The 20706-nt window shown below is 37.4% G+C and overlaps 1 protein-coding gene across 18 annotated transcripts in view; it reads right to left on the bottom strand.

The window, feature by feature from the left end:
- Positions 1 to 20706, bottom strand: part of PKP4 (plakophilin 4) — a 222016-nt gene that overhangs the window by 38103 nt on the left and 163207 nt on the right. For 15 of the 18 annotated variants that reach the window (XM_073241495.1, XM_073241494.1, XM_073241509.1 and 12 more), the window contains 6 exons: positions 17784 to 17915; positions 17482 to 17672; positions 14296 to 14848; positions 8917 to 9105; positions 7008 to 7231; positions 283 to 411 (listed from right to left, as the gene is read on the bottom strand). In XM_073241495.1, coding sequence (XP_073097596.1) covers positions 283 to 411; positions 7008 to 7231; positions 8917 to 9105; positions 14296 to 14848; positions 17482 to 17672; positions 17784 to 17915 — 1418 coding nt within the window. The remainder of the gene's footprint in view (positions 1 to 282; positions 412 to 7007; positions 7232 to 8916; positions 9106 to 14295; positions 14849 to 17481; positions 17673 to 17783; positions 17916 to 20706) is intronic. The other 3 variants (XM_073241499.1, XM_073241501.1, XM_073241506.1) reach the window with 1 other exon arrangement.

Genomic DNA, 20706 nt, shown 5'->3' with positions numbered 1-20706 from the left:
AAAATGTAGGTTAAATTGATTTTTGCTTCATGTTTTAAAAAGAAGCAAATGAGTGGACATAGGAGTTGAAGATGCTAAAAGCACTTTGGGCAAATGACCCACCATACTTACTACTGAGCAGTACTGAGAGGCCTACCTAAGAAGTTAGAGGGTAGCTGGTATCAAAATACCCCTCTGCACGGGCCTCTGCATTGCACCTGGTAATTTCTGAAGGACCCAGCAGAGGATGAAAATGGCAAGGCTCCGCCTCCCCCAGGGTGTCCCAGGCACAGGGCCCCGCACCTCCATCTTCACTTTGTTGTCCCCGAAGCACAGGTGCTGCAGGTAGGCCGCGGCGTTCGCCTGAACGGACGGGAACTGGTGCTGGAGCATGTGAATGACCTCGGGCAGCTCAGGATCGCGCCAGGCAAACTCCCTACACGAGAGAAGCACGGCTTCAGAATGGGGAGGCCGGTGTTTGAACAACGCACTGAACGGAGCATTCGTCCTAAGATGCTCAGCTGTGACCAAAACGGGAAGTAAGTTACAAATACCTTAAAATATATGTATGTAAATAATTTCTTCCCTTGAACATATGTGAAGGCCCAGATGCTTATGATCTTAAACAAACCACGATGCACAGATGCACAGAAAGAGATTCAGGGAAACAAAGGAAGTTCTTAATATGGGTGACTTTTCCATTCTTGCTTTCCTCCTCTTCATTCTAATTTTACGCCTTTCTACCTATGGAAGAAATCTGCAGGTGCAGGGCTCAAGTAAACAAGTGCATTTCGGCAAGGTGAGGAGTCACAGGAGGGAGGAAGACGGGCTGGTGAGAACAGATCTGTCGTTAGCCTTGGTATCACCAATGTCGGGAGCCTGAGGAATTTTAAGAAACTCAGTCATGGTTGCTCTTAATTATAAGATAGAAATGTGGAAAATCTTAATAAAGAAAAAATATTTTGTCAGTAATCCTATATCCAAAGAAAATCACTGTTGACATTTCCTGCTGCCCTTTGTTACTATAAATGTGTGCTGATGTGCACGTGTGGGCACAGAATTTTTTTCCCAAAAAACTGTATAATTATTAAATAGCACTTGGTATTTCATGAGTATTATTCTGTGCCAGGCACTATACTAGGCATCTTACACATATTAATTCATTTGTTCTCAGAGTGACCTCACAGATTTGGAGGTTGAGGCAGAGAGGCCCAAAGTCCCCTGGCTAGTCAACAGCAGGGGGACAGACGTCTGGACTCAGGCAGTCTCTCTCCAGAGTCTGTGCCCTCAGCCACTCGGCTAGCCCACTTCTTGCATAATGAGTATACAATCATACTAAGCATATATACTTTTATATGTTGCTTTTCCAGGTAACATCGCATTGTCCAGATTTTCTGATGTCAATTGACTGACCCACCATTTGGAACCCTTGTTAAATGTGAATTTATGTTTGTATCATGTAAGGCCAGCTTCTTACAAATGTTCACAATACAACAGATTTGCAGACCTTGATTACAGGATGAAGTGAACTGTTAATCAAAAAATGAATTAATACTCAATTAACCTTAAAAAAATCTTTAAATTAATAACCCAGTGATACTTCTATTGTCCAGTTTTTAAAAGGTCTAGAGTCTCCCTTGGTCTGGGAAGGCTCCATGAATTAACTTGCTTGTCCGCTACAAAGGACCAGGTATTTCCACTCCTGTACACACGCATGTACAAACTTTCCACTCAAACAAACAGCGAATCCTTACCCTGCTGCAGGTGCCTAGCAGATGCTGGAGATACAAACAGTGAGTAATACAGAGTACAGGTCATGTACGCCAAACTACAAAGGTTAGTCTTAATGTCAGTAACAGGAGTTATTATTCATTGAGTTCACCTGCATCAGGGGGCATTTGCACACATTATCTCATTTACTCTGTTGCCCCAGAAGGCAAGCACTGTTAAATGACATTTGATACAGGAACTTGGGATTAGTAATCAGAGAAACCTAGGTGTTCTATAAGGAACAGAAAGCTAATGGAGGTTCTGAAGCAGAAGGGTGAGATTACGTGACATGGTCATAGTTATTAGGAAGACAACTCCTGTTGTCAGGGAGAGAATATACTAGAATCAGAAAAAAAGGTGGTAAAGAGATAGTCCACTCTCAACACATTTGATCAAAACAAAATAGAACCATCCCTGATTTCTTTCTTTCCCTTATCCTCCTTATCCAATCCATCAGCGAGCTCTGTTGACCATCTCTAAAGTATTTAATATAAACTAAACCCATCCATTCTCCTCTTTCCCTGGACCACTAACAGTCTCCTAATACTCCCTCTGCCTCAAATATCACCCCTGACCCCATCTACTCTTTCCATGCCAGTCAGATGATCTCCTAAAAATTGAAGTCAAGGGTGAGGTGGAGAATTCTAGCAGTGGGGACAGACTGGATGATGACATCAATAATACACATTAAGAGTACCACAAGAGAGAGGCAGGTAACACAGCAGGAAAAGCACAGAACGGGTGCTAGATTGCCTATGTTAAAGTCTCAGGTCCTTCATTTACTATGTGATTTTGAAGTCATTTAATTATTTGGAGATTCAGTTTCCCCATCAGTGAAAAAGGAGCAATAAAACTACTGTTTCCACCTCCTTCTTAGGTTGGCTGTGAGGATTAAATTGTGATGATATATTTTAAAATATTTTATATTCTTTGAATTATGATATATACATGTTTTATTATTATTTCATCATCCCTGAAAAATGAACTATTATAAATAGAGGCATTCTCTGTAAAAGACACATTTCCTTTTATGCACTGAAACTCTGTTGAAAATCTGTCTGTAGCCTGTTATGTAAATCTATGCTGTAATTAAGAGTGCAGCGTACTGGAGAGGAGGTTCTACAAGTCTGTAGGACTGCCCCCCAAGTCCTTACTTGAGTGCTGGAATGTGATTTAATCTTTCCCTGACCACTCACAACCATTACAAATACACATTTTCATCCTCTTTAAATGGCACAGAGATAGTCAGGAATTCCCGGCATCCTTGGGTACCACGAGGACCAGACACACAAAGGGTGGGCTCTAGCTGGAGATGGGCAGTGAGGCTTGGCTGGCATCAACTACAGCCTTGACTTTCAGCAGAAATTTATGCTGGGAAGGTTGCCATCCATTCCTGGGCTGGCCAGATGACATCAATGCCTACCAGGATTTGCTTCATTAAAGCCTAAACCCAGACTCCTGTTTTCAGCCATGATGGAGTAACTGGTACTGGACTTTGTTTGCCTTTCTATGATGAACGGACTAACTGTATGAGGAAACTAACTGTTTTCAGGCCCTGGACAGCAGGTAACATAAGAATTTAATCCTTGAGAGAAGGGAACTACCCTAAGAACCCGATATCCACCTGGTTTTCTGCCTCAGGGCACTTTCTGGACCATGGCACAGGAAGCTGAGCCCATGAAGCACCGCAACGATGGACTTAGTGGGCTGAGAGGGAGAGTAGAACTTGGGGTTGCCAAAGTGGTCAGAATTTGTGGGGCAGGGTATTGGAGAGGAGGGAGTGATGCAGAGGAGATTCTACAAGGCTGCAGGACTACTCACAAGTTCTTAGTTGAGTGCTAGGCTGTGCATATGCAGGGCACATACAGTGGAGTGGCTGTGCAGAACTGAGAGCTCAGCATATGCCAGGGGATGCTGGACTTCTAGTCCAGCCAGAGTGCAGACCTTAATAACAACTAACTCAAAATTTTGTCTGTACAAAGGCCATGTTTCGGAGCAAGAACTATGCCACAGAATAAGGGCCATATGCTAGGAGTAAGACAAATTGGAAATATACCCATATTAACACAGAACAAAACTAGTCTTGACAGAATCAAAAGCATCTGTTAGTAATTTAGTTACCTGCGACAACAAAACTTGGAACCTAACAGGAGACAACATAATTCAGTATATACAAGGTAGTATATAACAACAGTTAGCATATAATTTTAAATAGCTAGGCATAAGTAGAGTGACGTGCAAAGATAGAAATTAAAAACAAAGAAACAAACAACAGAAACAGACCCAGAGAAAACACAGATATTGGAATTATGAGAGGAGGGCTTGGAATGGTTTTTATAAATGTGTTCACTGATGTAAAGGAAAAGATGTATGTAAGGAGTACACCAATGGGAATGCTATCAGAAACATGGAATCTATAAAAGTACCAAATTCAAGCATCTGAAAGTAAACAATATTCACTGGGTGAGCAAAACAGACTGGACACTGTACAAGAAAGGACAGTAAATCTGAAGACAGCTCAATAAAAAATATGCACTCTGAGGAATAGAGAAAGAAGATTTTAATACAAGAACAGTGCTTTAGTAACCTGTGAGTTAATGCCAAGTTATCTCAGGAGAGAAGAGTGAGTTTATGGCAGAAAAAAAATATTTAAAGACACAATGGTTGAAAATGTCCCAATTTTGGTAAAAATCATCAAGCGACACTCAAAGAATCTCAGTGAATCCCATGCCGGCTACATGTAAAGAAAACTATACCTAGGCCTGTCAAAGTAAACTGCTGAATGTCAAAAATAAAGAGAAAAATCTGAAAGGCAACCAGAGAGAAGATACACAATCAGAAGAACGATACAAATGGTGTCTGATTTCTCATCAGAAACAACGGAGGTCTGAAGACAATGAATACCATCTTTTCAAGTACTGAAAGAAAAAAAATCTGTACCTGTCAGTCCTAAATTTTATATCTAGTCAAAATATCCTTTAAAAATAGAGTGAAATCAAAACATTTTCTGAAAAAGCCGAGAGAATTTTTGCCAGCAGACATGCAACACAAGAGAGGCTAAAAGAAATTTTTAGGCTGAAAAGAGATGAGTCAAGGTGGAAACTTGAATTTATAGGAAGATAGTATGAGAACTATAAATAGTAAACATGTAGGTGTATATAAAGACCATCTTTTAGAATTCTCAATTTCTTTAAAGTACAATTCACTATAGTAAAAAATAATACTATATTATGGGCTTTATTATGTATGTAGAAGTGAAATATTTAAAAATAACTAAAGGTCAAAGGGACAGTAAACAGAATCACTCTGTTGAACATCACAAGTTAGGTAGGACCTGCTCAGAAGGAGCACTACGAATGCTGCCATTCTTAAGTCACTGTCACTTTCCACAGAAAGTATTGTGTTACTACTTTTAGGCGCAGGATTTACAGTGTTTATAAATTTTGCTTCCAAACTAGATATTTAAAAAGCCTCAAAGATTTCTTTTTATCTAGAAAATATTAGTAACTTCTTTACTCTGATAGGGAATTTTTCAGGCTAATTATAATGTGGCATTAATGATAAAGAAAGGAGGCTGAAAAGTGAATAAAATATTAAAGCTGCCATTTTCAAAACTAAAAATTAAATGTGAGTTGTGAATTTTTTATTTTGGTTTGAATAGTCAAACTTCAAATTCATCTAGATTCCAGATGCAGCTAGAATAAACACACCTATTATTATAAGATAATCATTTATTCATCTTACAAAATACATTATCAGTAAAGTTTCACATAATCAAAGCTAGCCATAACAGTTTTATGCATTAGACTATGAAATTATCATCCTATGAATAGCTAAAGTATACTATTATATATGAAATCCTTGTTTATAGTGAACCAACTCATATCAGAGGTCAAAACTGAAATCTCCAGGGACACGTATTAAACTCAAAAGCTCTAATCACACTTCAGTGCCTTTCTGGAGAAGCTATTCTTTTCTCTGCAGGTTCAGCTGAGGTATGGTCTACATTACCTACAATTCAAAACCCTTTTGAGAATTTCTGCATCTACTGGTATATCCTAGTCTTTTGTCATTTTGAGAATTTAAGAAAATGAAATCATGTAAAAGTATTTCTGACTTAAATATACTGGATATACTATAAGAAAAATTATTTTTTTAAATCCTTAAAATGACAAAAAGGTGGCAAACAGCAGTAGCAGAACCCAATGTGTGTGTGTGTGTGTGTATATATATATATATGTACTCTGTAAGAATTTTAGGCAAAAGAGTAAATTGGTAGAGTGGTTTTAGTGAAACAGTGGGCTTCCCATTCAACTCTAAACAACTTCAGTTGGTTTTAATGGCCAAAACCTCACTCATGCTTTTAATTCACATTCACTAGAATGAATTATTAAGTTGCTAAAAATGAATTCATAATTATAACAATTTTTCAGTAAACCAACTACATGTGGGTGAAGAATGAATGAAATCTTAATAAATGCCTTAAAATAACACTCAAGCTGCTTAAAATGTAGTAATAATTTCACTCAAATTAAAATTCTTTTAGTTTCTTAATATTAATTAAAATATTTCTAAATATTTTAAGTGGTTTTAATTAAAGGTGAGGTCACTTTTTCAGAATCAAACCAGCACTAAATGACTCATAGTTATTAAAACATGTTTTCTACATGGCCAAATAAAATTAAAAGAAGGAAGCATCTATTATTTGCCAAGTGTTTTTTGCTTATGAAATAGAAGAATTCCTTGTAAATGAATTTCTCCTAAATAGTGGAAAGCTTTTCAAAGGATCTAGTTTAATAAAAGCACAATATGGCATTGACCAATACGATTAAAAAAAATGTGCACAACACTGGTCTTTCCTAGTTTAAAGCAACCATATGCACTTTTTGAAGCATAAATATGGAAATTCAGCCAGGATAAAGGAAAAGGGGTATAATGATCCTTTAAATATTTTGTGTATTACAGACTAAGAGGCTATCCCAGATAGCTGCCCCGGTGAAGTAATTCAGTGATGAATTCTGCAGATATTCAGACGTATTTGTGCATTCTCTACCTTACTGCTGCAGCACTGAAAGAAGGAATCTGTCTTTAGGATGAAATTAACCTCAATGACCTACAGTGTGGGGAATACAACTGTAAAGGTTAGAGATAAGGAGGTACTGATATTATAATAGACTGAGCAACCCACAAAAATTCAGAAAGAAGGAACTGGCTGTCTCATGCGGCACTGTAGCATTTCAGAGACTCATAACCGGTACTTGCCTGGGGTCTTTCTGAATGCTGTCTATTGACGGGGACCTTGTGGTGCCATCGTCAGCCGGTGCTGCGTGCTGTAGCCTGTTGTAATTGCACTCCTGGACTCGGTATTGTATTGGCCTGTAGGGCTCTGCGTAGGTAGCTGTTGTGTTCAGAGCGTAATTATTTCTTTGGTATGTAAGGGTACTTCGTTGGCTGGATGTCCTTTGCAGATTTCCAACACCAACTACAAAGTCAACATTTTAAAAAAGAGTAGTTTGTTCTCCATGAAGTAGTATTTTTCAAAGTAAAAACATTTTTAACTTTAAGAAGGATTACAGTTTTTAACAATTACATAAATTGCTTACTTGTAGATTTTACCAATCTTGGTCACTGGTGCTAAAAAAGGCACTTATGTTTTTAATATACACAATGTTTATGTCAATTTTATTGGCAGGAAAAGCAATAAAACTATATAAATTTGCTTACATAATAGGTCTTAATATGTTTATTAAGATTCAGTAACAAAATGGCAAGAGAAATACAGGAAAAGAAACTAGTAGCAAAATTTCACAATTTCATTTTTAATAATAAAAAATAAGATATTTATTCAAATTTGTATATAACTGAAACCACCAAACTTTGAACTCAGGTTACTTATTTTGATGTGCACTTTATTTATGGATATACATTTTATTTATATTTACAAACATGTATTTATGTATGTACATATATGTGTATTTATGATACACATTTTATTTATTTTTATTTATAGACCTGTGGATTCTGATACCCTTGGAAAATTCACTTCACAGGAAAGAAGACTGACATTTCAAATTCTCCTATAGCTACTTCCTTAAATTATTTCATGGTGCTTATGTACAATGGTATAATATACTGTATTTAACATTTCTGTCCTGATGATTGTATTAGTTATCTCTCTCCAATGACTATATACACATTCTTCCTTCAATTCAAAGACTTTAACATTATTTATTTCTTAATCCTATTACAGAAATTTCTCAATTTAAGGAACATAACAAGTGAACTAGTTCTGCACTAATATCTATTTAAAATTGGTACATTCTATGGGAAGAAAAATCAGACGGGGAGCAAACTGTCAGTTTTTGGCAAAGAACCAATTCAAATACAATCTTCTCCTTCCTGGAGTTTTGGGAGGTGTGCCTCCTAGAGCTATGCCTAGGGTAATCACTGCTACCTGGAGTTCATTTGTGGACATGTTAATAAATCTGTGGTACTTTTATTTTTGTTGTTTAAAGAAGGAGCCTTTTGAGACTCTGTGAGCCAGACATACAGCACAATCTGGCAGCTCACAAGACCATAGGCTGCAGCTTTTCCGCTCTCTCAGCCACTCCAGAGTGGCGTGAGTGTGAGGGTGGGGGTGCATAGACGTGATGTTACTGCATTCTGTCCCAGATTGAATGTATCATAAGGAACACTTATTTCAGTCTGCATGTAGCATTCAAAGGAAACCCAGTATCTAGAAAAGAGTAATATCAAATACATTTGGGGTACATACTAGCTAAATCAAAGATAGCCAAGTAACTCATGTAGAGATCTTCAATTTTCAAAAATTACAAAGAAATATTCCAACAAAGGCTTTCTTTTCTATATCTGATATGCTTTTAAGTGGAAGGGAATCAGATTTATAGCTCTACAAACTTATTTGTGAATTAACAGTACAATCACTATGTTCATTGATTAGACTGAAATAAGGTAAAAATATATCACCTAAAAATAGGTACAAATGAACTTCTGTTTTACTGTTTATTGATCTGCTGTCAGAGCTGCTTAGCTGACAGCCAAATGGGCAACATGAGTTCATTCTAACAGGGAAGCCAATGTAAATAAAATCTTTCTACTCCTGGGCCCGTGAAATCGGGGAACCAGCTAAACAGCGCTGACGCCCACCTGAGCCTGGGTGATACAACGCTGTCTGCGATCCTTGGAGCTCCACGGTTCCATGGTTTGGGCTGCGGTACACTGGGCTGTAGTAGGTCCTTCCCTCATATATAGGAGTGATGTGCAAGTCAGGAGACACAGCTGAGCGAAGGTCCTGTCCAAGCTGGCTGTGCTGACTAGCATAGGAACTCCGTAAGCCTAGAGGCCGGCAAATCACATCATTAAGAAGTTGAGAAAATTGTCGCGAGGTTGAAAACCCTAATGCAGCTCTTAACCAGTAAGATCAACCATTAAGTCTAAACACTGAACCTACTGAGTTGTACAAAAGAGGGATGCCAGATAGGAAAAGGACATACACACATTTTTAGAGCAAAACCTTCTCTCTAAAGGTTTGTGGCAAGGTATCTCTAAAAGTGGCAAGATAAAATTAAAGTTTCTAAGAAAAATAATCAGAAATTATTAAATGGTTTGATACTCTGAAATTGACAGCAAGCTATTTTATCAGAGTGACCAAAAAGAGAATGCCCTCTTCTACTATTCTGCAGTTTTCATTGTTAGACACATACAAACAGTGGTCATGATGTTCCCTTTCCCTGCCCTGCAGAACTACCCCATCCTACCGAGTGGACAATCAGCTCTTTGGGGGTACGGCCCACCATGTCCCACACCTCTTTAATCCCAACATCTAAGACAACGCCTGTACAAACAGTAAAGGCTGGGGTTCAAGAACTGTTTTTGAAATATGTCTCTCAATTAATTCATCAATCATTTTTAAAAGAAAACATGAAATTTTATGTTACAAAATATGAAATACTATCAGTGAGCTAATAATGTTTACAGGTATTAAAAGTACTCTTTTAGTATCTGTTATTACTCTATTTTCTCTTTTCCACTTTTTTTTAAATAGACAGTTGTTTTTCAGAAATGCGCATACCAGATTCTTGTTTACTTTCTTTCTAGTATAAAGGAAAAGTATAAAGTCAGTACATTAATATTAAATCATTTGAAATCTTTCATTCAAATTGCTAATAACTAATGTTTACACATGGGGATCATGATAAAAAAGTAGATTTCAAACCCCCCAATTTTATTTTCTTTAAAAGTGAGTTAGTATATTCTGTATTATGATGTTCAGGAGTTTGTGATTTGTCATCATTAGGAAGTGAATCTTGTCACTTGGTAAGAATATCAACGAATTCTTGGTAAGAATTCCAAATATGAGCAAGAGAAGCACAAATATATCTGAAGTTAGTCGGCACATATTTGCTCTTAAAAAGACTGCAAATAATTAATGCAGTAACTAATGACATAAAGATAGGATTATTCACATCCTGTTAGCTCAGTTAATCATATTGCAACTAAAAGCAAACAGGCCTGGATGTGAGTGATAATTATATGTTGCTTTGTGAGGAGTGGCAAGAAAGTTACTACATAAAGCTTCTAAAATGAATGATTATTACCTACCCTGGACAGCAATGTGACACTAAATGTACCAAAGCGGGTTTTAGCTACTGGGTTCCTCACTTACTAAAATGACGATCACAGGTTTAAACAATCTTGTAAATGAGAGATTATTGAAAAAACCTTTTCATTTCAAAATTGAGGAAACTGAGAGCACAAAAGGAAATGTGATTCCTGCCCTTCAGTGAGCTACTTCCTGGTAGGGCTGAGAGGAAACCCCAGGTCAGTGTTCTGTCATTGCACACCCAGCACTGGATACGCTGTCCCTCAAGGATCTGTGGGAAGTGGTGTGAGAGGCTTTTAACTGGGCAGAGCTCTCCACAAATGTAAACTTACAGAGCAAGGTTAGCCCATCAAGGCTCCATGGAAGCTGATGTAACTCTAAATAAAAACGATTATTATGACTGTTCCTGTAAAGTTCTCATTTAAGGATTTCAGCTTTTCATTCACTGGCAGATTTCTCCTTCTTAGCAGAGTATAAGCTCCATTTCTTATGGAGTCCATGAACAAAAGTGCAGGTACTTGATTTGTTAATGGTGATATAAAGCAGGCAGGTAACTGAACCTAGTCTTTGGTAATCTTATTAATACCAGGTGCTATTTTAACACCCAGGAGAGCCACCAACACTCTTGATTCACAGTGAGATGCTGAAAATCACCCACACTTGGGCACAGGCAAGCCAAACAATTTTGGGTGCTTCTGAGGTCTGCTGAGTTGCTCCGGCCCCACCATCCCACGGTGATGTGAAATAGGAACAAAGGATTCTGTGTCATAACAGTATGTTGTATTCTCACTGTGCAAGGATCTGGTTGGATTCTTCACTGGAATCCAGGCAACCTTAAAACTTCTGTAATCAGTTAATCTAATTTCATGGGAAAGATAACCAAATGAGCTTACATCTTAGAACTACAAAAAGTATCCAGTAAATATTTACTTGCTATAGGATTATCAGTGAGATGAAATTAGTATATGTGACAGACTATAATGGGAAATAACTTTCTTGATATTAGAAATCTTTTAATTTGTGAAAAAGTTACTCTTTTTGTTTACCTGCTCATGCAAGAAAACAAACAAAATTCAGTCCTGCAGATTAACATTTAAAAAACTACAAAATCACATAGCCTCTACAGCTTAAGTAAAATTATTATTTGTAGAAAGCCCACTATAACTTAGTATCTATTAAACTGGAATATAAGTAATTATGTTTTTATAATTTATATTATAAATAATTTCCCCCACAGATTGTTTTAATAACCTTACCTCCCCCTCCAAATAATGAAAAATACTATTATTTATTAATATATCCATAATATCATTTATCTAACCAATAGTTTCTCTTTGCAACTTCACAAACATGCATTGGCTCACCTATTACAGTGATATATTCCCAGCAATTTAAAACCTTTATATTTAAGATATTGGAAACAAATATAAATTTCTTCCAAATATGGATTTTTTTGTATTCTCAAAACTTTTCTTGACATGTTATGATTACACTGAAGTGAATATTTTAGGGTGACATATTTTTGTGTTATAGTAAGTAATTACATGTACTGTATCATTTAAATTAGGATCACCAAATATCCAAGTGTCTGTCTGAATCTATTACAAAATATTGCTTCAGGCTCATCAATTAGCAGGTCATTAATCCTTTGAAATTAAGCACCATAGCAAATATAATGACACCACTTTCTGACGAGTAATAAAAGAAAGAAATTCACAGATTAGGATCCACATACAGAGTGAGTGGATAGGTAGTTGATGGGAAACAAAGCTTCTCTACAACATTTTTATAGAAACCCTTTGCTTCTTTTGAAGACTGTAGTATTCAAGGAAACAAACAAAAAAAATCTGTGACAGCCTAGGTATAATTATTTTTTTGAAACAAAAAGTCCAATTTCATCTGCACTGTCAGAGAAGCAGGTTTTCTAAGCTGAAGGGGACCATCCCTCTCAGGGTTAAGCATGGAGACCGTAATTCACGTGCTCACTTCCTTCCTAGGTTTCCACTTCACCTACTGCAAACACAGATCTCTGCACAGCTATTCCATACGTACACAGAGGGGAATACAGAAATCCTCAGAACTATTTATCTTTTAAGTTTCCTTGGGAGACAGAATTTCATAAATGATTCCTACCTCAATTTGCCACACACTTTTCAGGAGCATGCTTGAAAATACCTAAGCCAAGTACATTCCTCTGATGGCTGAATGAAAAAGAGGTCGTTTCTCCAGTAGGAGTTTCTTTGAGCTCAAAATTAAGTTCAACATTAATTCTTCATGCAATATTACTCAATTAGGAAATCTCAAAAAGGCTTTATCTTTCCCAGAAGTCATAAGGAAAGGATAATTATTTTACTATACAGAAGTACTAAAAAACTTCCGTAAGAAATACCAAAAACAAAATCAAAAGACAAATTCCAAAATGGGAAAAATACTTCACTTGAGATATATGTTACAAGAGGTGAATTTATTTCAAGTACAAAAAGCTTTCACAAATTATGAAGATAAATTAAAGACCTGAACTTGGGGTTTGCAAATAAGAAATAAAATGGCTGATAAACGTGAAATCTTCAACATCTGTCACAACTCAATAAAGGACATTTAAAACAATGAGGTGCAGCTTCCTACTTACCACTGGGAAAGGTGCAACACTCTGACAGTATGCAGTGCGAGAGAAGATGTAGGAGAACAGGCACAACTCAAGCTACTGGTGGAAATATAGATCTGTGCAACCTTCCGAGAGGGCAATTTGACGGTAATTTTTTCTTTTTCTTTTTTAAGAACAAATACACACTACTTTGATCCTGCAATTCTACTTCAAGAAATGGGTTCCACAGTTATCTTAGGATGTATGTGCAAAGTATGTGCATATATGCAGGTAAAACAATATACATGGCATAGTTGTCTCTAAAAGCTAAAATGAAAAACAACCTAAATGTCCATTAACAGGGAATTATAATACATCTATAAAAATGGAGTCCTAGTTATCTATTGAGAGAATGAATTGGGACTATAAGACATATTAAAAAAAAGATTTATATGATAGAATCCCATAAGTATAAAAGAAGATACAATGTTTACAATTTGTATGTAATATATACAATTATATATATAAACAAACATTCTTGAAGATACATAAATTGGTGAGTACAACTGGGTGAGTAAAAAAGAGCCTGAGACTTTTACTTCTCATTTCATATTTTCTTGTATAGGTTTTATTATTTTTACCATTATATATTACTTAAAAAATATACTTCAAAACACTAAAGATAAATTTCATTTTAATAAAAAAAAACAATATCCATAAATTATGTAGGAAATTCTCAGTGACAACAGACTGAAAGAAATGGCTGTAATACCTGGGACCTGGCTGTGTGCTCCTGATTCAATCCAAGAGGCATTTGAAGGTAATTCTGAAGAGCTTTTGTACATTTCCCACTGGGATGCTAAAATTAAGGCAGCAGGTAAGAATATCCAGATTCTTCTAGTCTACACTATTAAAGCATTTCTTTAAAAAATTTAAATATTTAGACAGATATTCTGATACTATCTTTTAACATGACTCAGGGTCTGCTTGTGGGTAAGCCTGGCTGGTGAAAAATCTCTCATTAAAAAAAAAGCCAACAGCTTAGAATTCCAACCAATTCTTCTAAAATGCAAAAAAGTACCTTTTATGCCTTAATATTGTGAGGGGGAAAATGTATTCATTTCAAAAGAGTTCTAGTGATACAAACATAAAGATATATATATAATTTCATGCATTAGGAATTACAGAGCTGAAAGTCATGTCAGCCTAAAGGGTGTAGTGTACATTTGGAGACAAAACGTGAATGCACTTTTTCCACATTATGCTGCTGTTTCATCCATGACCACACGAAGACTTCCGAATCCCTGGGTGTTACGCGTCATTGCCAGCTTGTACTCACCTGTCAGGCTGTCCGGCCGAGGTGGAACCATCCTCTCATAAATATCATACTGCTGTTGTCCGAATTGTTCCATGTCATGAACAGTCCTCTGCAGGGGAGGTCCCAGATGCTGTGGTACGGCAGCCATCCCTGAGCGTTTGGGGGACGAGGACCCCACCTGGCCTTGGGATGGGGAAGCTACTCGAGTCTGTGCGTCTGTTAGCGTCAGCGGGGACCCCACTCTGGCGGTGGTTTGGTACTGAGGGGCTGGTCCGTTGGGATTGGAGGTCTGCCGGGAGGTGACTGACCCGATCCGACGCACAGCTGTCGGGGAGGCGGGTCTCTGCGCGGAGCAGGGCGAGGCTGCGCGCTGAGCAGGTAACGTGGTGGACACGTAGGCGCTGGGGTTCAGCGGTCGGGAGTCGGACACTGACGGAGAGCCAAATCCACTACCCAGAGAAGGTCTCAGTGACCCCCTTGAAGGAGACACGCCTGTGCTGATAACATAAGAAGGAGACTGTGCTCTAGATGGAACTGAACTAACTCTTCTCATGGCCCGATTGGCTACTGATGGCTGATGAAAGGGGGGAGAAAAGAGAATGGGTTTATCCAGGGTTTTGCGTCCACTGTCATTACATTAAAAAAAAAAATGCACATAGCTCACTACAGAACGTGAATTCACTATTCGAAAAGGCTAAGTTGCTCCCCCTTTTTGTGCTTTAGAGCTGGATCTTAATTTTTCCTTCTTATGTTCTACATTTTTTTTTGAGGTGGGTTTAATCTCCACCTTTCCCCTGACAGAATACTAAAATCAACCAGTAAAGAGAAAACTGAAGACATTTAATACTTTTTTATCTTTACATCTTTATGCTCTCACCTATGTATTTCTCACAACACATAAAATACTGTATTGCAAGTGTGAAGAGTACCAAGGCAATGAACTTATCTCGCTCCCTGTGAGTCAAAGCTTGACCGAGATGGTGTTTTTGTATGAAATATCAAAATTGTTTTGAATACATCAACCTAATATATCTAGAGGGCAATCAATAATGTTTAGTCTTTAAGGGCTAGCCTCTTTAAACAAAAGAAATATGTCCTTTCAATGTGGAATGAATTAATGTTGGGATAGGGCCTGGGGTCTGACACTCTATGATTTACTCTCAAAGGATAGCTTGGTTGCACAGATGCTCTAGCCAAATTTCTCTCTTCTTTTAGCTCAAGTGTGGCTTCAGACCACATGGGAAATGAAGAATATTCCTGCCATGGCTGGTCCTTCTATGAATCTACAGACTCCTGTGAACACTGGGTTTCAGAATCCTTTCTTGATGCTGTGCAACAGTGAAGAATGGTGGCTGGACTGGGGCACAGGACTGAGGGGAACAGGCGTGGGAAACAGACACGTAGGCACTGGGTTCCAAGCCCAGGACAGGTTGCTCTGTCTCTCTTAGTGATTGTTAGAATACAGCTGTCATCAGTAGCCTTTCACTTTGACTTGGGGCAATAAGCGAGGAAACAATGATAAGAAACAATGATAAGATAAAGACTTCGTAAACTCTTAGATGTCATAAGATGTGTGCTTTATCTCCAGCTGTCTTAAGCAACTGGAATGCTGAAACACCTGCTCTAAGACCTCTGCTCACATTCATCAATTCTGGGAAGGCAAGAGCCACGGAGAGATGATCTGGGGAGGGAAGGGGATTGTAAATAAACAACAAACCAAAAAAAGAGGGGGTTGAAAAATTAGTAGACAGCTGGAAAATTTAAATCTGTACTTGGGTTTACTAATAATGCAAAAATAAGTACAGAAAATCCCCCATCTGAGCTGTGAACTACCAAAATAAGATGACACTTGGCCCAGATAGCTAGAAAAGGGGATGCCCAGACTACATGCAGATTTTAAGTTTTAGAGACTCCCTCACAACCTAATTCTTCAGCCATAGGAACAAAATTAACTGACTGTAAATTAAAAAAAAAAAAAGCATGACCACTTTTAGGGAAAAAAGAAAATTCCATAGTTAAAATACTTATTATTCAAAAGTGTGATTTCAGACTAGCTGACACAGAAATTCACCTAAGCTGAAAAATTCTTGTAAGTAAGCATTTAGTCTGGTTTCTCAAACCTGTTCTTCAAAACAGCCCTCACAGCATAGGAGTAAACGTATAATTTGAGGACTAGGGGTGTAGCTTAGAGTAGCTTGCTACAGGCACAAGGTTTCCTTTTTTAGCTTAAAAATTCATGCACTATGTTTGTGTTTGTTTTAATATAGAAGTGTTTCTCATTACTTAAAAACTTCCCCTAAATTGCTGAGCTGAAGTGTCAAAGCTGTCTTGTGTTTCTCCTTTAGCATTTGGGGCCTGGGCCCCCTGCTGTCTTGCAGGCTTCCTGTGTGGCATGATAAGATTAGCATTTGCCTAACTATTCTGATCATCTTGCCATTTTTTTGGCTCCAGAGAAACACTGGGACACTTGGACAGGTGGTCCTCCTCACTGGTTACTGCCACTCAGGACTCCTCAACTGCTTCCATTTATTGTGGCATATGCTGGTGGACTTGTGAATTAAGTGGCAATAAGTGAAAAGTTAAGGAGCTTTTATAAATACATACATGTGCACTACTATTACTATTTTTGACGATCAAGTTAGAAAACCCTAACTTAAAAGAATGGTTATGCTTCTATACAATAACTTTTTATAGGCAGTCATACCTATAATTCTAGCAAAGGAGAGAAACATGTTTTCAGGGAACAATTCCAATAATGAAAGCAAAAACTCTGGTTAGAAAGGGCAATCCCATTTTCTGCAGGTGTGAGAACAGAGCTCTGCCTTCTAGGACTCTTTCTAGCATATTTAGCTTTAGTATTTTTAGGAACTCACACCCCTGAGGGACTAGAACATTCCACCCAGTTCTCTCACACAATGCCTGGGCTCCTCCCCTCATGCCAAACTTGCTGCTTCCAGAAAAATTACTCTCTTGCCAGGGATTTACCAGAATTATCCACAGGAGCTAATTAACAGAAACTAATATATCTTTAGGTTCATGTTTAAAAACTGCTACCATGATAGACTTGTTTAGTGTAAAATGATCTTGTCACCTCATTCCTTCTATAAATTGAAAATTGTATGTATTGGTTTTACTCTTAATATGGAATACTTAGATATTCCATTAGGAGGCTATTTCTTTAGAAGGATCTTAATGTGTTTGGCTTACCTGAACCAGTGTTTGTCCTTCAGCTCTTGAATTCCTCACCAAATGGTTATTAGCTGGTCCTATGAGTGAAGGCTGTGGTCTATTATCTGTTTTACTTAAGTTCTGGCTGTTGTGGAAACTCCCTGCTTCCTGGTATCCACTGTCGGAATAAGAATTCATCTGTGTTGAACTTCTTGAGTTACCAAATGATCCTGCAGGAATAAAACCAGCAGGAAAATGTCTTTATTTTACATTTCTGATGCTCATTTTCAAAAAGAAAATATTAAAAGCAAGTCCAGTACTTAAAAGATAATACAACAGACCCTCACTTTCATGGAGAGATGTCTGCTCTGGTGAATAGAGGGTTCCTTGTTCTGGCTCTGTCCTGATGAGATAGTTGTTGGGATGGACAGCGTCAGAAACTCTAGGTTTGTTCACACCAGTATTTGGCACATCTGTAAGAAGATAAATTTAATCAGCTAAATCTAATGACAATATTACATAAAGACTTGCTAAAGAAAGGTTCAGATATTTGTCAGTGAGATTTTATAATCTATAGGTTAATACAGGCTGTTTCCACCTTCACCTACACAATCATTTTGACTTTTCTATATGAAAGTATTCTATATACTCAGCTTATTAATATATTTTGCTAAAGTTCATGAAAGTTGTTCATTGTGCTTGCCACCCCACCTTAACATCTATACTATATTAAGTTAAAGGCTGAAAACTGACCTTGTTCCCCTCTGGAAAATTCACCTCTCCTAAGACTTCTTCTAAGAGGATTAAGAGGCCCTAAGATCGGTGGACAAGTATTTTTAAAAAGATCATCCATATCTCAAATTATTGAAATGAAAACTAGCATGGTGTTCATACTATGAGCTCGGTGAGGAAACCTCTGAAGGTTGACAATTTCCTGTCATCTAAAATCAATGGGACTTTACATAGAGTTTTCCGAGTTGCAAACAATGGAAATTTTAATTTTTTATCATTTGCTTATTTCATTCTTTTAGTTTTCTCCAAATGAATACAGAGGCGCCTAACCTGGTCGTTGTTTCCTCTAACCAAACCTGTCTCTCCCTTTACCTCGTTTTACTTTCAACTGTCAATCTTGAACTTAAAAAAATAAAAAGCACTTTATCTCATCCTTCCCCATTCCAAGTTGTTTTTTATGCTGTAAATTTAGGTGTAGATCATACCTGTTTCCTAATTCCCTTCAAATATATCTTTTCTCTAGTATCTTCAAACTTCACAAGTCTTTATTCCCCTCATGTTACTGACAAACATTGTTTCAGCAATGCTGCTTCTCTCTCACGTCAAAAACTTAAATTAGGTTTGAGCGACATTCTTAGTTCAACACACAATCCCAGAGATTTCAATGCCTTCACTCATGTTTCCTTTCTGTTCTGTCTTCCTTCACCTATCTGTTAAGGCCTTATTATAGGCCATACCCTCGGGGTGCAGCATGAGGAGATACGGGGTGTGTGTGCATGTGAGCATGTGTCTGGGGTAAAGGAGCTCAGGAAAAACTTGCTAAAGGAAGTACATACCTAAGTGGTGTCCACTTACCACAGGGGCCAGCTCATCCCTTATTTATAGCACTTACAATGATCTCTCTGACTAGAATACAAGCTCAACGTAAACAGGAGCTTTCGTCTGATGTGTTCACTGTTGTGTTCTCAGAGTCTAGGACAGGTGCATAGCACTTAGTAGGTGATCAGTAAATATTTGTTGAGCAAATTCCCAGGAAGAATAGCAGCTTCTCTTTACTGAGTGCCGATTAAAGCCTGGCATCATGCTGGTGTTTTACTGCGTTCAATAAACCTTGCCTAGGTAAAGCGTAGTAAAACTTTCAGGCATTGCTGATCAAGTGATCTGGAAAGTGAATACAAGGTTTACAGGAGAACTGGGAATGCTACTGCATTCTCAACCTTTAAATTGATGTCAAATTCAATCCAGGGTTTTGCTTCTTAGCCTGTAGACAGATTCGATGACATTCTTAATATAGGTTTTTAACAACCTGTCTCCTTATTTATCATTTGGCAGTAATACTTCTGGAGTTCTGCAAAGGTTCAGAATTCTAAAGTTCAGAATTTCAGTAAAGCTTACAGATTGTATATGGTTTCCCTGGTACATGTTGAAACATGATCTAAGTCTCTATCAGGCTGATAATACTGGAGAGCAATGTGCTTCATTTTTACATCTTCTTTACAAGTTTCCAGAGTTCTAAACATTCTCACACAACAACTCTTGAAGGAGTTTCATTAAGGACTGAGTGAAATACATAGTTTTCTTAGGCTATAAGAGTTTTTTTATGGGGTATTGGATGGGTGGAAATAGCTATACAAGAGTTGGCCTGAGATCAGCAGCAGTCCACCTTTATTTCATCCAGGAATGGAACTCTGCAAAATCAAACATGAAACAGTAACAAACTATAGATAAGGATGCACCATTGTGGTAGCTTAAAAGCTTCTCATACATGGCAAGACATACTGTTTTTTAAAAAAAGAAGGCATTTAGGTAGTTCTTTGCTTCAGTTTTAGCGTAAGATAAAACCTGGGATGCCAACACATCAAAGCTTTGTCTTAGAAACACTAGGTGGCATGCAGTGCCAGGATCTGAAAAACTATCACCATGGAAACCAAAACCCAATAGAGTTCTGTGTATGTCTTTTTTATATTTTAACTATTAGGAGTTAATATTTAAATAGGTAAAAAGAAAGAGGCACCCTAAAAATCTGTACTTCTGCAACTTTATCTCTTCACCCAGTGGAACATTTTCTCACAAACCATGTGACAAACAATTGTGCTCATTTAAACTCTTCCTGAAGCGAAGCTATTTAATATAAATAATCTTAAACAGAGCAAGCACAAATTGTGAGACACATGATTCCATACTGTTCACCCTAATAATAAAACTTGACAGAATTAGTGTGTCAAAATACAAAAACAAAACAAAATTACCCCCAAAATATAACCATGTACATTCAAAATGTTATTACCCATTTTTCACATTTTTAAATGCACTGCCTCAGAGAACAGAAGACAAAAAAGGACACTGAGATGGTAACTAGAACACTAAAATACTAAATTGCCATGTCCCCCAAATCAATTTGAACATCTAAATAACTGGGTTTAAAGAACAGGGTATAGAATTTGTGCTCTATCTAAGTAAATATAAACGTTAAAAAGTTTAAAAAAGTTGACCAATGACATTTTTTTAATATGAATATTTCTAATGTATGAG

The sequence above is a fragment of the Manis javanica genome, chromosome 7 (assembly GCF_040802235.1).
Source record: "Manis javanica isolate MJ-LG chromosome 7, MJ_LKY, whole genome shotgun sequence".
Taxonomy (NCBI): Eukaryota; Metazoa; Chordata; class Mammalia; order Pholidota; family Manidae; genus Manis; species Manis javanica.
Note: the sequence above shows the minus strand (reverse complement) of the source record. Positions and strands in the feature narration are given on the sequence as shown.